At 52.5% G+C, this 23,416-nt stretch overlaps 2 protein-coding genes across 3 annotated transcripts; one reads left to right on the plus strand and one right to left on the minus strand.

The window, feature by feature from the left end:
- Positions 1–180: 180 nt before the first annotated feature.
- HSD3B7 (hydroxy-delta-5-steroid dehydrogenase, 3 beta- and steroid delta-isomerase 7) lies at positions 181–3,670 on the plus strand. 2 transcript variants are annotated; one of them, XM_036927257.2, is made up of 7 exons: positions 181–359; positions 702–873; positions 1,084–1,239; positions 1,583–1,691; positions 1,767–1,866; positions 2,057–2,219; positions 2,663–3,670. In XM_036927257.2, exons 1-7 carry the CDS (start codon positions 324–326, stop codon positions 3,076–3,078), a joined length of 1,152 nt encoding a protein of 383 aa, XP_036783152.1. In that variant the 5' UTR covers positions 181–323; the 3' UTR covers positions 3,079–3,670. The 2 variants fall into 2 exon arrangements, with proteins under 2 accessions (XP_036783152.1, XP_036783154.1); XM_036927259.2 differs by lacking the exon at positions 1,084–1,239.
- A 2,643-nt stretch (positions 3,671–6,313) lies between these two features.
- STX1B (syntaxin 1B) lies at positions 6,314–21,758 on the minus strand. Its single transcript, XM_036927262.2, has 10 exons — positions 21,448–21,758; positions 13,331–13,405; positions 13,035–13,134; positions 12,879–12,953; positions 10,296–10,369; positions 9,900–10,008; positions 9,638–9,711; positions 7,629–7,766; positions 7,414–7,524; positions 6,314–7,183 (listed from the first exon to the last, which is right to left on the minus strand). Exons 1-10 carry the CDS (start codon positions 21,475–21,477, stop codon positions 7,103–7,105), a joined length of 867 nt encoding a protein of 288 aa, XP_036783157.1. The 5' UTR covers positions 21,478–21,758; the 3' UTR covers positions 6,314–7,102.
- Positions 21,759–23,416: the final 1,658 nt, after the last annotated feature.

The raw sequence follows: 23,416 nt of genomic DNA on the forward strand, positions 1-23,416 counted from the left end.
ACCCAGTAAGAGGGAAGGACTGATTTCATGCAGTGGGGAGTGAGGTCACTGCTCCAACCTCCATCCTGCGGCTGAAACCCCTCAGCGCCCACCCAGCATGTTCTGGCTGCCACAGGCCCTTTCCCAAGTTCTTTGCTGGAACCAGATGATGGCGGAATGCAGAGTGGTCACTAGGGGGTGCCCTGTGGCAAGAACGCTGGGGATGGAGGGGTGGAGGCTGGGCTGGTCTGTTCCTGGAATGGGCCAGGAGGGAGGTGGAGCAGGCGGAAGGGGATGGTGTGTTGCTGGCTGGCTGGCCCCAGCGACAGAAGATAGCCCCTCCCATGGCCAGTTTGGGCACCCTCGGGCTGTGGCGGCAGGTAGGCAGACATGCCAGGGCCCAGGGATTCCTTCCTCTAATCCCAGCCCTTCCCTCCTTCCTCTTCCTCCCTTTTTTGGTAGGAACAACCTGCGTCCTACCATCCATTTTTGTTCCAGAATCTCCTCCTCCCCCTTGACCCTTGAGCCCTTCCTGCACACCAGGTCCTCACTCTTCTCATAACTGCATTTGGCAGAGTGAGAGGGCAGGGACCTGGCAGCTACAGTCCCCAGAACACCTCTGGTCCCTGGGCAGCTTCTCCAGCCCACTAAGCCACAGGTCCCTGCTCAGAGTAACAGGTGGCAGCAGGCACGCTAGGTGAGCCAGGGTCTCTTTTCCCTAGTCAGGCATGGCTGATCCCGCACAGGCCGAGAAGTTGGTGTACCTGGTCACAGGTGGCTGTGGCTTCCTGGGGGAGCATGTGGTGCGAATGCTGCTGCAGCGGGAACCCCGGCTCCGTGAGCTGCGGATCTTTGACCTGCACCTGGGCTCCTGGCTGGAGGAGCTGAAGACAGGTGATGGTGGTAGAAAGGGAAGGGGGGCAACTCCCTTCACTGTGGTGGAAAAGATGATGCCTGTTTATGTTCTCCCATGCATGCACAGGGATGGGATGGGATGAATGAGTCACATGAGGAACATGTGGCTCCCAAGGGTTTAGGCTGAACCCAGCAGCTGGCCAATGGCCTCAACTCTGGTATTGCCTCTGGCTGCTCCTACCCTACCAGGGCCTGTGCAGGTGACTGCCATACAGGGGGATGTGACCCAGGCCCATGAGGTGACAGCAGCTGTGGCTGGAACCCATGTGGTCATCCATACAGCCGGGCTGGTAGACGTGTTTGGGAGGGCCAGTCCCAAGACCATCCATGAGGTCAACGTACAGGGTGAGGTGCTCCCAACCTGCTCTAATAATGCACTCAGCACTCCCTGGTTCATGGCCTGATCTTGGCTGTCTGTTCCCCACCCCCTCTTTTAACTTGACCTCTGTGATTCTCCCCTAATAACCTTGCCCTATGGATACTCTTGCCCTGTAATGGCAGGCCAGCCCTCACTGTCCTGCGCGGTTTCCCCTGGAGCTGGGGAAGGAAGCCAGGTGCCCTCAACCAGATTTGGGATGAGGCCAGGAAGTGGTGGGGTGGAGATCAAGAAAGGGAGGAAGAGTTACTTGGATAACCCAGCCCCCACCCCCATCCCACCCTACCCCCACCCCTGCTCCACATCCCCCAGGTACACAGAACGTGATTGAGGCTTGTGTGCAGACTGGAACACAGTTCCTGGTCTACACAAGCAGCATGGAAGTTGTGGGGCCCAACGTCAAAGGCCACCCCTTCTACAGGTGAGCTGAGCTCCCCCTATACTTTAAGAGCCCCTCTCCCCTCAGCATTAATAATCTTCCCTCTCCCCACACTAGGGGCAATGAGGACACCCCATATGAAGCAGTACACAGACACCCCTATCCTCGCAGCAAGGCCCTAGCTGAGCGGCTCGTCCTGGAAGCCAGTGGAAGGAAGGTGAGGCTGGAGAAGATGAGACTCAGAGATGGGGGTGGGGAGGGCTGCCAGTCAGAGGCAGAGCCAGGGTCAGCCAGGCTTCCTTGCATCCTGCCCTGGACACCTCTCTTACAGGACCTCCAGTTTGAGAAGGCCAGGGCAGAGGGCCACTGGATCCTAGGTCCTAGCAGTGCCTGACTTTTGCCCCCAGGTGCGTGGTGGGCTGCCCCTGGTGACATGTGCCCTGCGTCCCACCGGCATCTATGGTGAAGGCCATCAGATCATGAGGGACTTCTACCACCAGGGCCTGCGCCTGGGGAGTCGGCTGTTCCGGGCCATCCCAGCCTCTGTGGAGCATGGCCGGGTCTATGTGGGTGAGGCCTGGGCTAGGCAGCGGGGAAACTAAGAATAAGGCAGAACCCGTGTGGTTCTGGGAGGGTTGGTACGTATACCCCAATTAGAAAAGTTGGTCTCTACATGGGCCGGATAGACTATATAGTATGTGGCCATTGTCTGCAAGGGGCCTCAGAGGAAACGGTATCCATGCAAGTTGGGAATCTGACGTGAAAAATATGCCATAGACTGTGGAGAGGATTGCAGACATGGGAGCAGCATCTCCCCAGGAAGAAAGGAAAGCATCTATACAGGCTGGCCCCAGACAGGAGGTGGCTACAGGGGCTGGAGAGAAAGCAGCCTTTTACCAGGGCTGTAGTTATCTGAGTGGCATTTCCATGGGCCCAAAGAGCAGGTTGCTTGTTATGTGGGCTGGCCTGTGTCACAAGGGCACTCACACATGTCCCCCTCTCCCCACTGTCAGGCAATGTGGCCTGGATGCATGTGCTGGTGGCCCGGGAGCTAGAACAGCGAGCTGCAATAATGGGTGGCCAGGTGTACTTCTGCTATGACAAATCACCCTATAAGAGCTACGAGGACTTCAACATGGAGTTCCTGGGCCCCTGTGGGCTGCGGTTGGTGGGCACCCGCCCAATGTTGCCCTACTGGGTGCTGGTGCTTCTGGCTGTCCTCAATGCCCTGCTGCAATGGCTGCTGAGGCCACTGCTACTCTATACACCCCTGCTGAACCCCTACACACTGGCTGTGGCGAACACCACCTTCACCGTCAGCACCAACAAGGCTCAGCGCCATTTTGGCTATGAGCCCCTGTTCTCATGGGAGGAGAGCCGGACCCGCACCATCCGCTGGGTCCAGGCCATGGAGGGTTCAGCCCAGTGATAGTGGAGCCAGGGCCTGGAGCCCAGCGTGGCACGTGTGTCCAGGTTCACAGCCCCCAAACCCGGGGTAGTGAGAAAAGGCTGCATTCTAGATCTGAAGGAGGGGTCTGATGCCAGCCGGGCCATCCTACAGTGCTCCACATTTGAGTCTGCATCCTGATGCCTCTTAAGTTCTAGGGCAGGGGCATCTTCACTCTCAGCCCAGGCCTGCTGGCTGGTTGGCAAGGGTCTGATTTCCCCAGTGCTCTGAATTGCTTCCGTCCATTTCTGGCTTGTCAAGCAGGAAGTGGGTAGAAGTTTCACAGGCCCCGTGCAGGCCTTCTGACTGTCCCCATGTGACCTTCAGAGGCCCTCTGGCTCTTCCTGCCACCTTTGGCCCTCCTTGGTGTCACATTCCCATTATTTTACGTCATTTATCACTTTTAGACATTTATCTTTGAATTCTCTTCAATGAAGCCTGAGGAAATCGGTCATATTTACTTCTTCCCAACCCTTTACCCAAATCAGTTTCTGTGGTATTGTGAGATCTCTGCCTGAGGGTGCCCCAGTAATGCTGTATCTGGCCAAGCCCTCAATTAAAACTCTGTATCCAAGTCTGTGTCCACCTGCCTGTGCAGCTTCCCCACCTGCCTTCCACCACATGTCCGCCTCCCCACAGCACAGTCCCATGAGGCGACAGAAGGAAGTGAGCACACAGCATGCCCGCTGTTGGATTGGTTGCTATTTCTCCCATCCCACAGGGCCCAACTCGGCCCGGGGTGGGGGTGGGGGGCTCCGGGGACAGGACATGCAGGGCTGTGAGGGGGCAGAATTTTCCTGTGTTTTATCCGTTTGCAACTTGGTCACCAAGAGAGAGAAATGGGATTCTGAGGACTAACAGGAGAGGGTGGCCTGGCTCTGGGCCCCCAGCCAGGCCCCAGGAGTCCTGTCCCCTCCCAGGGGAGAGGGAAAGAGCTCTAGAAACCAACAGAGAAACAGAAGGGGTGGGGGCTCATGTCAGCAAACACAGCTACATTACGTGACACGCCAGCGACACGGAAACACGCCAACGCACACAGCTGCACAGCAGGCAGGGGAACGGGTTGGGGAGAAGGGAGCTGGGGGCCACGTGTCTCATCTTCTGCGGGGCAGGCTGGTGGGGAAGGGTGAATGCATAAAACACATCATGTACACACGCTCAAGGCATGGCAAGAGTATGCATCAACCCACAGGCACATGGAATAGACATACAGTGTGCTTCGTAAGAGGCAGGGCTAGGGAGAAGGGGGGGAAGCAGCGAGCCCTGGCCAGGCCTGGGACCACCCATGGGGCACACATGGGCTTGACGGTTGTAGGTATGTTGATGGTGGGCAGCACACATTTGTCTTGAGAACATGCAGAAGACACCAGCCCCCAGATAACACTCCAGGACACATACAGACACAGCAGCCAACAAGCAAACACATCATATAATGTGTGGGACTTGTAGAAGCTGGGGCATAGCAGACCCTTGATGATCTTCCAGCCCAACTGAGGCCTGGAGATGGGAAACTACAGGCCTGATGCAGTAACACAAGGAAGCAATATCATCACTCCAGCCATGCCTCCACCCTTCTTGTGGCCCCAAGGCTGTGGAAATTCCGGAAACACCTGGGCTGAAGAGTGGTCATGGCTGAGCAGCAGGAAGGAAAAAGGGTGGGATTGGGGTGCTGGGGCCTGCTCTGACACCCCTAGGGACGCCTGAGGTGGGAGCAGAAGGGCTATAGCCAGGCACGGGGGCAAACCTCCTATCCTGCAGAAGGACATTCTGAGAACAGAAAGGCAGGCTCCACTCCTCAGATAGCCCACATGGGGGGGGTTACATATACTGGCCTCACACAGGCAGGACCCAAATAGCCAGGTAGGGAAGAGGTTGGCTGTCTAAGCTGGGGTGTGGTGGGGAAGGGGTATCGTGTTCCAGAAGTCACAATCTGCACCATCTCTCTCTCTCTCTCCCTCACACGCTTCACATGAAGTGGGACCCTGGGAAATGACCTGGACACACATGCATGAGTCCTCCATCCTCCACCCCACAGACATGTACTCACAACCCCAGGGCACAGTGCATTCTTGTGCTTGTGTGTTTCAGTCCTGCATATGTGGGTCCATGTTCCTGGGCCATGGAGTGGCGGAGGAGTGCTTCTAACACTGCCCTTTGCCCATGTACCTCCCACCTGCCACCAAGCACACAGAGGCACCATGCACGTGTTGTCTACATAATGAGGGAAGAGCTAGCCCTTCCTTACCATGAGAAACCCAGGTCTGTTCTCCACCCTCAGCCTCACCCTGGGCCAGTGGATGTGTCCAGGACACAGGTCCCTGGACTTAGCCCAACCTGAGTGGATGCTGCCACACTTGCCATTCTAGTATGTCTGAAACAAACAGCTCCCGAAGCCCAAGGTCCCTGAGGAGAACCCAGAGCATCAAATGGGGTGGTGGGGACAAACTGGCCTCTTTCGGTTCTGAGGTAAGTGTGTGGAAGGCAGGAATGCACATTTCCAGTCTGTCTGGGGCAGCACTAGACATTGGCCTCCTCAGTAACATCTCACACAAATGGCCCTTCTAGACAGCATTCTTTGCAAATGGGTGCAGGGCCTTGTATGGGCCCCATGCCGTGTTAGCAGGCACTTGCTCCAGTGTTTATGTATGCGCCTGGGAGTTGCCCCTGCACAAGGCCAGCTCAGCCATGGCGTATGTGAGCACTTCACCAGTGCAGGCATAGCCTCTGGCAAAGACCCAGAGAAAGATCAACAACTGGGTATGTGTGCACAGGGGCTCTAAGATCTGACAGGGCAGGAAGCTCCAGTTGTACAGTGTGGATGGAGTGGTGTGTGGCCACACCAGATATTGGTCAGCAGCTCTCGGAAGTGCGGGAGAGGCAAAATATCTGAATAAATAAACCTGGATGGGGCACCCATCCTTAAAGATAAACGTGTGTGTATAAAACACAGAGGAAGAAACACACTATGTAGAAAGCCTCTATACATACAGGCACACACACACGTTCGCACAGACATATTCTAGACAGCATTGAAATATATATAGGGTTCTGCACCCACCCAAACCAGGTGTCCAGTGCACAATGTGGAGGGCTCTGTCTGAGGAGAAGACCTACTAACACTAGGCACATCCTTGAAACACACACACACACACACACACACACACACACGTTCTTCACATCACCTGCTGGGGGAAATGCACATGTATATATAGGCGAGCTAGGTTATTTACACATGAATGTTTTCATTCGCCTTGGCTGAACTGCACAGGCTCAGCACACTTGAGTGTGCACACACACACACACACTTCCAGGGACACTTGCTAGCCCCTGGGGTAATTTAACCTAGTAGAGTTTGCTCTACATTGTGCCTGAATGTCTGCCACCGCCTATGTGTATTTGGGCCTACCTGGATCCTCTGGGAATGTGAGTGTAGGCATCTGTTCACACACAACCCACCCCATCTGCAGTGACAGTGGTGAGAGGGTGCTAGTGGAAGAAATGCTGTTGAATGGGATTTGAACAAACACAAAATTCCATGTACACAAATCGTGTGTCTTCATATCTGTGGCCACATACACATACGCACACCTATTCACAGAGGACAGAGTGGGGCTGGGTGGGCTACACAACAACCCATGTGAAGGAGAGAAGCTCAGACCACAAACAGACTTGAGGTGGAAGGCAAGAAGGGTGACTCGGTGCTTTTACACACATCTACACATGTACACGCATACATGCTGGGGTGTCCATACGTCTCGGGCACGTGCCGGTGGCATGCATGTTGGTGTGCATGTGTAATCACGCCTGCTGCTATCTACGTGCAGGGGGGTGGTCCATGGCACAGCGAGATCCAGGGACTCCAGGGTCTGATGAGGGGGCTAAAAGGGGGCTGCCTGGATCTGTCTTGAGGCTGAGCCTGGAGCAGGGGATGGAGTGGAAGGGGTGATGGGGGTATTGCTCCCAATGTGGTGGGGAAAGGGTCTGGGAAAGATAGGGGTGGGGGGGCCTACAAGCCCAGTGTCCCCCCAATGGATGACGCCAAGACCACCCCCAGCACCACACAGCAAATGATGATCATGATTTTCTTCTGCAGGCAGGAAAGGCAACAGAGAGGAGACAGACAGACAGATTAGGAAAAAGATGGGAAAGGAGGGTGTGAGGAAAAGGCAGAGGGGAGAAAAAAACAGAAAAAGGAAGAGGTCAGAGCCAGAGATAAGGCCTCATGGGATGACATCACTCACCTCAGCCCTGGCCCAAGCCCAGCCCAACCCACTCTATTCTGGCCCACCTGTCCACAAGCCACCTGCCCTGGCTCACCCTCCGGGCCTTGCTCTGGTATTTCACAGCTTTCTTGGTGTCGGACACAGCTCGCTCCACATAGTCCACAGAATGTTCCACGTTGTACTCAATGCGGTCAATCATCTCACCCTGCAGAGGACATGTGCATAGGGAGGAGTGGGACTGGGAGAGGGAACCCCAGAGACCTGGGGGTGGCAGCCAGGCAGTGTGGCCGAGAAAGCAGAGAAAAGTACCTGGCTTTCCACGAGCATGGCCATGTCCACAAACATGTCATGCAACTCTCGGATGCTGGTTTCCAGTTTGATAATCTCGTTGTGCCTCGTCTCAATTTCATTCAGTGCCTGCTTCGTCATCTGTGAGTCCATTTTGATCTAGGATGATGGAAGGAGGGGCGCTGCAGACCACCCTTCACTCCCATACAAGGGAGTGAAGGGTGGTCTGAAGCCAGAGCATCAGGGTTCAAATCTGGCTGTCACTGACTAACAGCTGTAACCATGGGCAAATTATTGAACCTCTCGGGCTCAGTTTCCTCACCTAGAAAAGGTGGATAATAACTGTACCCACCTCACATGGTTGTTATGAAGAGTGAATTAACATGTATGTTGACTGGAATAGTACTGGGCACACAGTAAGTACTAAAAAGAAGTTTGTTAAATAACAAGAAATAAAAGTTCTCCTGAGCCCACGAACCTCACCCCCAGGCTTCCTCATCACATACCAGGGAAGCCTAGGGAAGAGGGAAGGGATGCAAGGCCCCCACCACTACTGTCTGGTCAAAGGCAGAGTAATGGAAGAAGACATAGCAGAGAGAGAATAGAAGTGAAGAAGGGGGCCCCGATGAGAGGCAGTGTGTCCCCTAGAGCCCGGGTGACATGAACTAGGGGAGAAATGATAAAGAAATGCACGGCAGCCCTCAAGAGTCAGTGAGAGAGACTCAACCCACAAGAAGATCCACCTCCTCCCCACAAACACCTGGCCTGAGCGAGGCCCTTCACTTTCCAAACCACTCACTGTTTAGACTAAATACAGCCACTCCTCTGCTTTAAAACCCTCCAGGGCACCCCAGTACCCATAGGATAGACACTGTTACTTGAGCAGCCAAGGCGCAGCCTCCCTTTCTGCCCTCATCTCCTGCATATCCACAAAGAGCGAAAATCACCCAATGGCTGTTTGGCAAGATGTCCACTCTTCCTGTCTGTGTTCAGCCTGATCCCTCTGTCTAGAGTGCCCTTCATCCATCTCCCCACATCCAAATGGTCCTTGTCTCTTAAGGCACAGCTCAATGCCACCTCCCCCAGGAAGCTTTTCCTGACTCTAGTAGCTATCCACTACTTTTGGGCCTGTCTGCAGCTTGTACAGCCTTCAGGCAATGTTCTGCCCACCCTGCACTGCAATGATGGGTTTCCATTACAAGGATGGTGGCTTCATTGGCAGGGATCAGCTCTGTCCCCTTAGAACCACTTACCAGGCTTCCCTCTTTTCTCAGACAGACAACCTGAGCAGAGCTGGTTAGGAAGGCTCCAGGCAAACTGGCCCTCAATCAGTTTGCTCAAAGCTAATTTAACAATCATCAATTATCTAAATAACAATTTGCTGAAAACTACTGGACAGTCACTGAACATACTTAATCTTGGCCTAGAAACCTTAACCAGAGGCATTCTTCCACCAGAAACAGAAAGAGACAGAACTGGGCAGGCCAGGGCAAAAGTCTACAAAGAGAAAAAACTATAGTGGAGGAACCCCATCCCCTCACATATAAGATGACACAGGCAGGACAGGGTGGAACACTTCAGCCAAACTAAAACTGTTTTTTTAAGAACCCTCAAAATGTAGGCAAGTTAATCATTTGGTGAAATGACCTGCTTCACAGGGAGCAGTGTACCTTAGTACTTAAGAGCTCTGACCCTGAACCAAGACTGATGATTCAAATCCTGGTTCTGCCCCTGGCTCTGAGGCCTTGGGCAAGTTCTTTAACCTCTCTGGACCAGATTTCCTCATCTGTGAAATGCGGCCCCCTCAGAGGGTGGTGGTGAGGATTAGATGAGTTAGCAGGTAAATGTAAATACGTCAAGTGCTTAGAACCATGCCTAATACACTATTATTTTTGGCCATTTTTATAGGGGGTGCCATCCTGCTCTGCCCCATGGAATTCCAGGGTGGATTTAGGACTTCAGATTCAGTTAGGGAAGGGAGGAGAAGCAAATACTTTCCAAACACAAACACCACCCCACCCCAGGCTCACATCATCAGTGAAGATAGCCAACTTCCCACTCTCCAGCATGTCTTCTAGTTCTTCATTGGTCGTGGTCCTTCCAGCTGTGGGGACAAAGGACTCCCTGCTCAGAGTCTGGGTCATCCTGGGGGCCTGAGGCGCTGATGTGGGGCAGGGATGGGGAAGCCCACCCTTCCTCCCAGCTTTAGCCCAGGTGCCCCCTCCACAGAGGAGAAGGGCCTGGAAGGGGGCCTGGGCAGGCCTGGGGAGTGTGGAGAAGGGGCACACGCACTGATCTCCAGCTGCCGCTGGATCCGGTCCTTGCAGCGGTCTCGGTACTTGGACTGAGTCGCGTTATATTCGGTCATTACTTCCACAAATTTCCGGGAGAGGGTGGAGTGCTGGGGTGGGGATGCAGACACATCAGGACAGTGAGAAGAACCCACAGAGGGGTGAGGAGGCAGTGGGGGGTTGGAGCAGCTGAGTAAGCCTACGGCCCCTTCTGCGCACACAGCAACCCCACCTCCTCACAAGAGCATGGCCCTGGCCCCCGAGCCCCAGCCTATGCCCAAACCAGCAGCAGCCAAGGGCTAGGGCATGGAGAGGTGGCCAGATCACTTCCACAGTCACAAACCCGCTCCAGTCCACGCTGACACCCAGCTCTGCCCCGCATGGCCGAACCTCTTACCTGGGTCTTGCGGATGCGTAGGTCTGCAGAGGAACGGTTCAGCCCCTCCTCCTGTTCAATGCTTTGCTCAATGGCTGCAGGAGAGAGGACACAGTGATGGACCAGAGACCCAGGACATGTGGGTCAGGGGTCCGGGGTGTAAGAAGGGTCGATACCCCAAAGCAGGCCCCAGGCCTGTGAAGAGATGTCATACCCATGGCAAGGGCATACAGTAAAGGATGTAGGGTGAGGCGGAGGAGGCTTTGAGGGGCTCTGGAAGGCAGGTAGGAGGGGAGATTGAGGGTGGGTCAGTCACCAGACAGGAGGGGGATACTTGTTCTGGAGGAAGCATTGGGTCTTGGGAAGTCCCACAGCTGTAACTCCTGCTCAACCCTATGATGGGGTGTGGGCACAGTCCCCTAGAGTGTCCTCTATATGTGGGGAACTCCCCAAATCCTACAGCCTGGGGAAATTGGGCAGGAACACGCCCTAGGGTTTTTCTGGTGGAAGGCAGGCACCTCCAGGTGGGTCAGGTTCTAGTGGCTGCCCTTCCCTTGAACAATTCTAGGGTGGATGAATTGATATTCCAACAGAGAGAACAGCTCTCTTCTCCTGCCCTGCAAGGTGATCCCTGTCCTGGGAATTCTTTTCTAAAGGATGTTCTGGAAAAGCACACAGATTAACTGGGATTCCTGCTTCTGGATCATGCACTCCTGACACTTGCTCAGATTTTCTAAAAAAGAGCTTGTGGTATGACCTACAGTGCTTGAAAAATGCAGCAGGGATGAATCACAGGCCCTCTCAGACCTGGAAGGGCCTGCAGGCCATTCTGGAGGACATAATATTTCTATTTTGTGTGTGTGTGTGTGTGTGGCAAGAGAGGAGTATATGGTTGAACAGCACCCCAATGCTCCTCTGCCAGCATGGCAGGCACAGGGACTGAGTGACAGCTCTGTCCCAGCTGCTGTGGGAGAAGCACAGGAGCACACACCCAGGGATGTCAGGATCTCTGGCCCAGCCCGGGTCCCTATTGTCAGACTTGGGGCTGGGCCAAGCCCAGGAGGGAGGGGTCCTTTACAGATCTCACTGACTTCTTACAATTCTGGAAGTTCAGTGGTATCAGTCCATATTTCAGACTAGAAAATGAGGTTCAAATGGGTAAAACAACTCACTCAGAACCTGAGTTCAAGTCACCAAATTTCTGGAGGAAGATGGAGAAGAAAAGAATCCTCTTTTTCTGGAGGTCTGGAAGGTCAGCTTCTATAAGCCACTGTCACTTTTCCTGGCTTCTTTCTTGGTCTATTACTGAAACCCTAAACCATGGCGCTTTCTTCATGGTTTTGCAGAGAATATTAAGGTCAGAGCTCAACTGGATCAGAGAAATTGTTGAGCCCAGGGATTTTTAAACTGTGTTCCCTGAAACCCTGCTTCTGAGAAGGAACCTCCAGGCTATTGCTGGGAATGAAGGGGAAGCGAGGCAGAGAGAGTTCTGGGCCTCCAAACCCCAGTTCAGCCAGAACAACCTAACTTTCATGTGTTGTATATATTGGACTTCTTTGTGAGATTTCATTTGGGGGGAAAAAAAAGATTATTTTCCATAACAAGAAATATAAAAATATATTTATAAAAATATTAAAAAGCCAGCTTTGAAATTGTTTCAGTTTTTCTCACTGTATTAAAGAGGAAACTGAAGGCAGGACACTTGTCCAGAATGAGCTGGTGATGGAAGCTGGACTCCTGCTGCCTGGATTTGCACCTAATGTGCCCCCAGTTTAGGTCATTTCCCTTTCCAGTACAGTCTTCTGAGTGCAAAGGGCTTGTTTTTGCAGATCAGCCTTGGTGGCTCACACATGGCCTCTTGTTGAGTCCAGGAGAGCATGGAGTCTCTGTCCTCATCTCCCTGGACCAAGGTCAGTGCACTCAGGGCCAGGCATCTGACTTGGCTCCTTTCTCCCAAAGCCTAGCAATGTGCCTCAGACAGAGTGGGTGCTTGGTAAATGTTTTCTGGTGCTAAATTACCATAAGTATACAAATTAGCATCATGGTAACACTGCTATTCCCCTGGCACCAGCAGACAAGGAGGTTCCCAACCCACAATGCTTTGGGGGGAAGGTGGTTATTACCAGCACCCAAGTCCTTAAATTAGAGTGACTACATAAGCATTTGGCAAGTCCCTCCTGAAAGCTTGCCAGCCCCTGATGTCAGCCACACAGTCCAATCTGTCCAGAGCAGAGGATATGAATTCAGAAGCATTTGCTGAGCCCACCTACTGGGTGCTCAATGCTATTGCCAGCACCTGTTCTGGAAATGAGGACTTAATGAAACAAAAGCCACTTAGGAGACTTCATTTTCTGGTGCACCTTAATGTTGATGGAACCAGCAGAGCTCAGATGTAATTTGGACAGAAACCCTCCACTCTTGCATTTCCCCGTCACTGTCTTTCTCTAAAGAATCTGGAGCAAGGAGGGAATCTGGGTTTCTGCTTTCTTATTGTTTAGGAACCTGGCTCTTGGAAGTTTGTAGACATTCCTTATAGAAAGGCCTATTTCTTCCAATGAAAAGCAGAGTTCTTTTTTTCCTTAACTGAGGGATTGCATTCCTTACCTTTCAATTTGGACCGAACCTTGTTGGCCGTCTTCTTGATGTCTGCAGTGAGGTCCTCCAGCTCCTGTTTGGTCTCTGAGGGGTAGGTGAGAAGTCTGGGTGGGGCCCCAGATCCCCTCTCCCCACCACTCCCAGCCACCCAGCAGCAGCACTCACTCTCATCTGGGTTGGGGGCGGCCAGGATGGCACTATGCTGTTTTTTCACTTGCTCTACATCCTCTGACAGCTTCTCGATGCAGCCCCGGATCTCTTCCACCTGGGGCAGCAAATCGGCTATACCGAGCCAAGTGGTCGGGCCAGTCAGGGTATTCAGGGCTCAGTCAGGGTTCAGGGAAATGGGCCAGACCCACAGGGATTGGTAAAAGGCCAAGAAGGTGCAGGACTAGAGAGCAGGGAGGACAGGGAAAGGAAGTTGTTGGCTTGGGGATAGGGGAGATTGGAGGCTCAGTTACCTGTTCAAAGAACTCATCCATAAAGTGGTCCCGATCCACATGAACCACCTCTTCCTCATCATCACTGTCTTTTGCCTGGCGGGGGCAAAGAAAAAGGCAGAGTCCATGAGCAGTCCCTACCCTGAGTCTGACACTCCCAGCTCTAGGCTCAGAGTAGGGGGCTTGGGAGAGGCCATACACACGCAAAACAACAAGGGCACCAAGCAGTCAGAGTGAACACTGGATATCTTGTGGAACAGGGTCCCAGAGGCCAGGTAGCTGACAGCCCAAGGACATCTTGGAGGGAATTAGCAGAAGGCACTCTTTCACAGGTGATATGCCGTCACCCTGGAGCTGGGTAGCGCTGACAGCTGCTATTCACCAACCCGTACAAAGTATTTCAATACTGAAATAACCACCTAATGTTAGCCTTGCAACAACTGGCTCTGGGCTCTGAGAAGAAATCTGGAAGAGAGTCCCGGGAGCCTGACCTTCTCCACCACCCACTGGGCTGCCCCTACTTAGGCTTCCCTTTGCTCCCCTTTTCTTCCCCTCCAGGCTTCACCCAACCAGACACATCCCCTATTATGCAAGGTCACTTCAGTGCCAGTGGCAGGCGCCAAGTTGAGCAAGCACAGTCAGGGGGAGTGAGGGCTGGGGGAGATACATGAGCAGTACCCAACTGCCCTCACTCCCTGCTCTTCTTCCTCCCGCCTACTCTCCCCGTCAGCTGCCCTGCCCGGCTCACAGCGAATGCACTTGCTTTCTTTCAGCCTCTCCCAACTTCACACCCACCTCCTCTCACTTGCTTGGATTTCCCAGTTGCACTCTGCAGCTGTTCAGCTCTCCACCCCCAGAGCGCACAGACACAAAGAGATTTACCCACACACACCACCCTGGCCACCAACAGACAGACTAATGACACAGACAAGAGGGCTGACACACAGGGCACAAAGGAATAGGCCCACTGACACCCACACAGAGACACTGACACGCTGATCCTCACCCGAACCCAGACCTACAGAAAAACTGCATGCAGACACATGTGGCCACACAGACATTCACTCTGCCCTGAGGGACATCTGGGAAGACCCTTTGGGCCTATTCTCCAAGCCTCAGGTCTGAACACTCATTCAGACCTTGGAAAGAAGAGGGTGGCAGGGAGGGCTCCCCACTGCTACATACTCTTGACTCAAGACCTTCTCTGCTTGGGACAGAAGTCTGAGGGCAAAAGCTGAGTCCATCAAGCTAATTACATGTGCAGCCCTAATCAACCCCAGTGGAAACTGAAACAGAGTTCAGCCTGATTTCCGGACAGAGCCTAGCCAAAGCTCAGACAGAATCTAATGACCAGAGCCTGAATAAAATCCAGACAGGATCCACAAAGCGTCTACCTGGGGTATAGACAGTTGGGATCTAAAGAGAAGAGCTCACACAGAACCTCACCAAGGTCTGAGCGGATCGTACACAGGACCTGACAGAAACCAGACAGGCTCAGACTGAATGAGATTTGTTGCAGACAGATCCCAGACAGCTCAGATTGAACCTAGACAGAACCAGATGGGACTAGATGCAATGTGGACAGCCAATGGATAGAAGCAGAGCCCCAACAACACCGGGAGGGGCCCATGAGCCCAGAGGAGCCCTCCAGCTGCATGCTCCCAAAGCAACCCTGTTTCCTGCGTGAATGGAACTCCAGGGATTCTCCCCACAGACACTGGGCCCTGCACCATATCAGAAAATGTGGTTAGCACTTTCATTTGATTTCCAGACAATCCCAAATATCCACCAGGAAAGGGAGGCCCCTCCATCTCTGCCCAGCTACCCCCAGAAGGTAGAGCTTTAGGGCCCTGATAGGACTTCAGGCTTCTCCAGCCTCCCATAGACCTGGGACCACCGTGATAGACCTTGGCCCTGAGAAGACAGGGAATGCTTGGCTGGCTCATGTCTGAGGACTCTCCAGACTCCCATGTTGCTGTCCTCAAAAAGCCAGCTGCCACATGAGGTCTCCTTCCCCTACAGCCAAAAGCTATTCCTCTGCCCCTTCTCTTCCTTCAAGCACTCCACCCCCAGCCCAGCTGCCCACAGGTCATGAGGCCTTTTACTGGCCCAGGTGCCTGGGAACTTTCCTGTTCTCTGTCTCATGCTGACTTTAGACTCCCTGAAGTCTAATTTCTACCTCTTCTGTTATTCCCAGAGCCAGTCCCCTTGGATTCTGCCTGAGGCATCTTTGGCTGCCTGTTTACTTGTCCTTGAGAGAGGAAGAAAGGTAGACAGCCCAAGTATGACTTACTTGGTATAATAATTATAGAGAGCTGAGAGCTAATAATCCTCTACGGTTTATAAACACTTTTACATCCATAATCCCTTTTGATCCTCACCAACATAGCCTTGCCAGAAAGACTGAGTAAATATCATTGTTCCCATTTCACAGATGAGGGAATAGGAAATCAGAGGTTGGGGAGAGGGGAAAGGAAGTTACTTGCCTGAGGGCACCCAGGCCGACTGGCTGTAACTCACAGGCACCAAAGACGTACCTCCACCTCAGCACCTTCTAAAGGCTTGAGACTAGACCACCTCCTTCCAGAGTTGCTACTCTGCCACCCCCTATTTTCCTTCTTAGGTCAGCTCTTGCTAAAGTCCAATCTGGGTGAGGTTTTGTGCCCTGAAATCCTAGCAAAATATTATCATTTAATAGCACCTTCTGTATAGGTCTTATATTTTTATTATCTCAGTCTTCATTAAAATTTTGTAAGGACCATTCTCCAACACAATTGTAATTATGACAAACATTTACACAGCATGTTAAAATGTTCAGGGCACGATTCTATGCACTCAGCATATATTTATCTATTTAAAATTTTTATGAGCCCCCTGCAGTAGACACCACTATAGCCCCATGGGGACTACAGATGGAGAAACTGAGGCATAAAGAATCTAAAGAACTTGCCCAGGTCAGCATCGAGGGGCTTACACGATTTTTCTCCTTTAAGCCTCAGCCTCTGCATTTGCTAAATGGCAAAAATGTCTACCCCAAATTCTAGGCAGGTGGAGACAATGAGACCAGGCAGAAAAAATGCCTACTGCTGCCAGAGAGAGAAGTGCTCGTTGAGGGTTGGCTATTTCTCTGACACTTCCCTTTACAGATAAGGAAACAGGCTCAGAGAGGGTGCCTGACCTGCCTAAGACTTCACAGCACAAGAAGGTTGGAGGTGGGACCTGCACAGACCAGTGCTACATCCCGGGTTCTTTCCCCTCTGTCCATCTATTGCTACATGGCCCCAAAGATCCTACTCTGCTGTTCCTCAGTACCCTACATTCCTGTGGAGCAGGATAGAAATCCAGAAAGAGTGGCCAGGCTGCAGAAAAGCCCAGACAGGAAGCCAGGCATTCTAGCCTCCACTTGACTTGCTGTGTGACCCTCCACAAATCTCAGCCCTTCTCTGAGCCCCAGTTAATCTGTACCTACTCTGAGGTGTGCAAGTTTAATAGTGAGCACAGCCTCTACTTCTGGAAGTTGGCCGGCCTAAAAGAAAGCAGACTGTGGGCAAATGAGACAGGAAAATATGATCAGTGTGTCCCAATCACCTGAATGGTGGCCTCAGTTGACAGGGCAGACAATTCAAGCTTCATTTTTCCCATGTGCAAAATGAGGAAGTTAAGAATGATATATATCTAACACATGTGTACTGATCACCATGAGGTGGGCCCTGTTGCAAGTGCTTTGCATATCTTGTTTAATCCTTACAACCCCATGGTGAAGTAGATACAATTCTTATTCCCATTTGACAAGAGAGGAAATTTAGACATAGAAAGCTTAAGTAACTTGCCCAAGAGTATATAGCTGATGGGTAGTGTCTGGATTTGAACCCAGGCATTCTGCTTATCACTGTTCACCAACTTCTCAAGCACCTGAGGGGATTAAATGAAGGCTGCAGAGGTCCTGTGCACCTTCTGGAACCCCCTTGGACAAAGAGGACAGGGACACCAGATCTAGGCCTCAAGCTTCAGTCCTCCCCCATCAGTCACCCAGGGCTCTGGTGAGTGCATTGGAGGCAGGGAGACAACATAGACAGATGTGTAGATGCAAGGTGGAGAGGGACAGTGGAAACCAGCAAGTCAGTAACCAGAAGCAAATGGTGAGGGGGTGACTAGTCTGGATGACAGAAAAGTCACAGAGAGTGTGTGTGTGTGTGTGTGTGTGTGTGTGTGTGTGTGTGTGTGTAAACACACGCATGCCTACACCCACAGCACAAACGTGCTCACACATGCTCCTTGGGATGCTAGCATTATCTGCTCAGGGCAGCAGCCTCTCCCCACTGTATCCCCTGATTTTGTCCATCTGTCTCCCTGACCTGGGCTCTCCTTCTTCCTGGCATTAGCTCAGCCCTCCTGCCCCAACCTCTCTCTCCTTCACCTTCCCAGCCTTGCCCACCCCCTCCTTCCTCATCCTCCCTCTGCTCCACTGAGTCACTCATTCATCTAACAAATGTGTATGAGCTGGGCCCACTTCTCTGCTGGGAGCTGCTGAAAATACAATGGTGAACAAGACAGGAAGGGAATCCTGCCTCCAAGGAGCTGACATTCAGTGAAGGGAGACAGACCATAAAAAATGAACGAGATAATTTCAGACTGTTAAAAAGCAGGAGGGAGATAAACCAGGAAATGTGTGAGAGAAACAGGTTATTAGGGCAAGCTTTATACAGGATGGTAAGGGAGAGCCTCTCATGGGGTAGCATTTGAGGTAAGTCCTAAAGGAATCAACTGAGCCCCACTCTGAGGGACACAGAATTCAAGGCAGAGGGAATAGCATTCAAAGCAGAGGCACCAGCATCCTGGGCAGAGGGAAGAGCAAGTGCAAAGGCCTGGAGCAGGTGAATTTGGCATTTGCATAGCAGAAACATGCTTTGGTCCCTGCCCGTTCTCTTGAACTCTCTCAAACTCTGGGCCACTCTTCTGTTATTTCAGGCCTGAATTTCTAAAGCCCCTACAGTGCCTAGGCCATTTTTTAGTGCTACAAAGCCAACTCAGTCCCTGCCCTCAGGATGCAAGACTTGTCCTATAACAGCTCTGTTACCACTCGGCCTCAAATTCAAGTCTCTCTCACTGCAGGCTTCGCCTTCCCCATTTCCGAGTCTCCCTATTCCCCCAATCTTCTGCCTTCCCACCCACAGCTGCCTTACAGATTTCAGCCACAACCCTTGTACCTTCTCTCTCCCACCAATCTTCCTCTCTGCCTCACTTGATCCACTCCCTTCCTCTTAAGCCTCACCCCTAGCCCCACTCCTTGGACCCTGGACCCCAACCTGGCTGATTAACTCCACCTCCCAGCCTCCCCTCCAGCCCAGCACCTCCCGGCTCACCCCAAAGGTGCTTGGCAAACTGGAAACAGAAAACTCTGGTTCAACCCTGGCTCTGCCATTAACCTTGGACAAGTCAGGTTAACTCTCTTGCTCTCAATTTACTCCGAAATAAATTAGGGGGTCACATCCTGCCACTCCAGAGGGCTAAAGTGAGGTTCAAGAGAAATAAGCAAGTCAGCTGTGGAACAAACACTCGTAGAGCACTACTGTGCCCAGGCCCCTTCTGGGCACTTTTGTATATTCACTAATTTCAAGCCTTAGGTTGACCCTGCAAAGCAGTTACTACTATCACTCCCAATTCACATATGAAGGAACTGAAAACCAGAAAGGTTAAGAAACTTATTCAAGGTCACACAGAAATAGTAAAGCTACGATTGAAACACAGATAGCCAGATTCCCAAATAAGCAGACCCAAGAACCCCTCAGGAACTCTAAAGTACTGTTGGAAAGACAATCACACCCCTTGGGCTAACATCGCTCACAGCAACCAAGACCCCTTGTCTGGCCCTCCCGACCCTGCCCAGGTTCTCCAGCCTCCTAGCCTCTTCACTCTCAACTCTGGCTCTGGCCAGGAGACCCTCAGACTGCTTACAATCTGGCAGCTTCTTTCCGCCCCACCCACCCCCTCCAAAATCTCATTTCCCTGAGCCATAACCAACACAGAAACCGTCAGCATTCACCCAGCCCCCTTCTCTCTCCCCACCACCTCCCACCTCACCCACCTGGCTGCCTCTAGCAGCCCCAGCAGACAGTATTCCTCACCTCTGGATGGGATCTCTGTGACCCACTCAAATGAGGACCACTGTCCCCTGTCTCCCCCTCCATCCCTGTCTTACCCTTTTCCCTCCCTCCCTCTCTAATTATAACACAAACCCACCACCACCTGACCTCAACCCACTTTCCATTTCTCTGGGTTTTGGAGTCATGGAATAGTCTTCACAGCAGGGGATCTGGGTTCAAATCTAGACTCCTCATTTGCTAGCTGTGTTACCTTGGGCAAATGATTTAACTACTCTGGGCCTCAGTTTCCTCAACTATAAAATGAGATAGTCTCTCAATCTACCTACTTCACCAGAAGGTTGGTGAGGGTCTAATGAGATTATCGATGGTCAGTGGCTTTGAAAACTGCACTGTGAGAGAAGGGGAGTCCAGAGCATCAATGTTGGAACCAGCCTGCCCAACTGACTTTTGCTAGCTGTATGAATTTCTGCTCAAGTTACTTAACCTCTCTGGCCTCAGTTTCCTTACCTATAAAATGGGATAATACTAGTATCAGCCTCATAGGGTTGCTGTGAGGATCAAAATGAGTTAATAAGTATAAAAACTTAGAACAATGTCTGGCACATGAATGTTGGTTATTTTTATTACTGTCATTTTCTTGATGCTTAAGAATATATTTAGAACACTAAAAGTTTAATAAAAAAACAAACCTTCAAAATTCCCTCCCTCAACCACTAGTTCCTCCTTCCTTCCCACTTGCCAACCCATCTTTCCCCAGAAACAACAGTCACTTGCCTCCAAGCCCTTCCTCTTGACTTTCTCTAACCTGGTTCCCCACCCCAAAACCAGGGGGCTCTCCAAAGACAGAGCTTTCTACTCACAGTGTTGAGACTTCTGTTTCAAAGACCAAAAAAGCAGAGACACATATCAGCTTGGCAGACAGGAAACCCAGATGCCAGTCTGTTTCTCCCACCCACTTGCTTGGTGACCTTGGGCAAGTTCCTGCCCATCTCCAAACCTCAGTTTCCTCACCTGTCAAATGGGTAAAAAAAAAAAACCCTGGGGGAACCACCAACAGGCTCTTGGTAAAGACCTTATGCATCGGGATACCTGGCTGGGGCTAGTACTTTATTAACATTACAGCACAGGGCAAGCTGTTAGCTCTGCCTCCTGGGGCCCTAGGTCATTTCTCTGAATCTCCCAGCATCCTCCCTGCCCCAGAAACCATTCTCATCAAGCCCCTACTCTCAGCCCCTCCAAATAGCAGCCTTCACTGCCAGTCTCCAATCCCTGTCACCCAAACACAACTACCTGCCTGGCCAGACTCCTAGAGCCAGGCCTCTTTAGGCCTGCAGAGCAGGGGCCCGTATCAGTCTGCCCCTGACTGTTCAGGATGCCCTAGTTCCCCCGAACAGAGCACAGTCCGTGTCATACAACCCAATTCTGTGGCCCTGTGCAAGGAACCTTCTCCTCCTCTCCTCTGCAACCCTATTTCCCACCTCTGGAGTCACCCCATTTCAGGCCCTGACCCTCTGACTGTCTCCTAAAGCCACTCCTTCCCTCCTTGTCTCTGAGAGGTGCCCCCTCCCCATGGGGAGCACCACACGCATGTGCACACACACACACATTTCATTCACTGCCAGGTGTTGGCATCTCAGTCCCAACCTGTGTCCTTCCGCCTAGCACCCTCCCCTAAATCTGAGTTCGGCTAGACTCAGCCTAGCCCAGTAACCGCCCCCATCCTTCTAATTTGGCAAATCTGCCCAGGGGATGATTGTACCCTCCAATTCTCTCCTATCCCCAGATTAGACCCCAGGGCCCTCCTCGGAATGTGGGCTGTCCAAGGTCCCTGAAACACCTCCTGCCCCCTGTGTCTTAATGGCTTAACGCAGGTTCATTGGAGACATCAGGTGCTTCCAGATATTGGTGTGCCCCTGCCACCAAACTCCTGTCCCATCACTTGCCCCTACGTCCCAGCACCTCCCCCATTCCACCCCCACGCGCTCCCCAAATTGGGGTCCCGCCCTCCCCCATTTTCCCCACCCCCAAGCTCACACTCCGCAGCTCCTGAGTCCGATCCTTCATCCTGCGACGGCTCCTCCTCCTCCTCCTCCTCGTCCTCCTGCCTCTGCTGTTGCTCCCCGCCTTCTGCTTTGGCGCTGGAGGCCGGGGTCTGGGGGCTTCGGAGGAGGGGCCGGAACCAGGGGTAGGGGCCCGCGGGCGGAGACGGAACGGGAGCGACGGGCCGAGGGCAGGACAGGGGCAGGGGCCTGGGCCGGGCTCGGCTCTGCCGGGGCTGCGGTGGCGATGCGGCTGCGGCACAGACTTGGATGGAGAGATGCGGGAGCCGGAGCGCGGGGGAGGGGGGCGGAGGGAGGGATGGGGAAACCGGGAGGGGGCGGAGAGCAGGGGGCATGCGCAGCGCCCAGGGCTGGGGGCGCTTGGGGGTTGTAGTCCGGGGGAGGGGGTTCTCCGGGAGGACTGGCTAGGCTTAGAAGGGGTGGGGAAGGGCAGAGAGAGATGCGCAGGGGTAGAGATGCGGCGAGAGGCACCGAACTGCCGGAGTACCTTGGCTGTGGGGTGCAACGGCAGAAAGGGGATAAGGGAATAACCAGGGGAGGGGGCCTATGGATCCCTTCACACCAGGAGACAGAAATAGATTTTGTTTTTTGACTGTGAATCTTTGTGAGCCTGTGCACGACCACCTCTGTGTGTATCGCTGCAGAAGGTTTTTCAGACACTAGAAATAGCAAGATTGACCCTCTAGGTGGCTTTTGTGATGCAAGGAATCAGCCAAGTCGAGCTGAGGACACTGCTCTAACCCTGAGAGTCCCTGGGCGTTGGTGGATCTCAGACGTGTTTGTCTACTTCCAGGGACAGGGTGCTCACTACATTTCCAGACCTTCTGGCCTATCTTTAAATAATTTTGACTGTGAAAACAAAATTCATCCTTCTTGGGAGGGGAATCCAGGTATCCCTGAAGGACCAGTACCCTACATCCCTCTCCTTGATGCCCACCTTTCCTCTCCCCATCACCATTTTTTTAACATCACATCAACTCCTCCACCCTGCAATGGGGCTTTGGCCCCCAACAAGCCTTGAACCTGCTTTTGCCAACCTGATGCCAAATCCATGGACCACTCATCAGGCCTCATCCTCCATGTTCTTTCAGTAATATATGGCCCTGATGAGCTCTCTTTTCTTGAAACCCTCCCCTCATTGGCTCCCACCCTGCCTCCTGCCTCCTGTACCTCTCCCCCTAACCTCTGGATGTTGCTTCCCAGCTTCCTCCCACAAACCCTCAGTGTCAGGGTTCCAGGTCCCATGCTAGGTTCTCCTCTTCCTTTGCCCTCTCACCTCCCAGGTTTAGCTGCATCTGTATGCCTAAACCCACTTCTATACCTGCAGGCCAGATCCTGCTACTCAAAGGCAGCACCTACTATGTGCCTGAGTGCCGAGCTGGGCTTCAAGAACCAAGAGACAAAATGCAATCAGAGACAGGAGTAGATCCACAATGCTAGTGAGCCAGCCCCAAAAACGCTCCTTCCTGTGTTCTCCATCAGAGGTGGTATCTTATCCACCCAGTCATTCAAAGCAGACAGAAAGCTGTCCATGGCACCCTCCCCCATCGTAACAATGCTACCATGTTCTGGATACCCACTGTCCCAGCTATGACATTGAGTAGCTCCCATAATCCTCCCAGCCTAATAGCAGCTACCGCTATTATTCCAAGTGGACAGATCAGAAAACTGAAGCTTGAAATGGTTAAGTAACAGATCCAAGTTCACAAGATTAGTTAAGGGCAGGCCTGGGGCTCTTGCATGCATCTTTTGATTACAAAGCCCAAGATTATAAAACCATAACATTAAAGCTCCTCCTTCAACTGCCACATCCAGAGTTGTCTCCTGGGTTCTTTCCATCTCCACCATCTCGGGTCAGTCTAAAACCTCATCAACTTTCACCTGGACCATCAGCATAGCCTCCTCTCTAGTCTTTCCACCTGCAGCCCCTTTTGTTCACATCC

This window comes from Manis pentadactyla, chromosome 10 (assembly GCF_030020395.1).
Source record: "Manis pentadactyla isolate mManPen7 chromosome 10, mManPen7.hap1, whole genome shotgun sequence".
NCBI lineage: Eukaryota > Metazoa > Chordata > Mammalia > Pholidota > Manidae > Manis > Manis pentadactyla.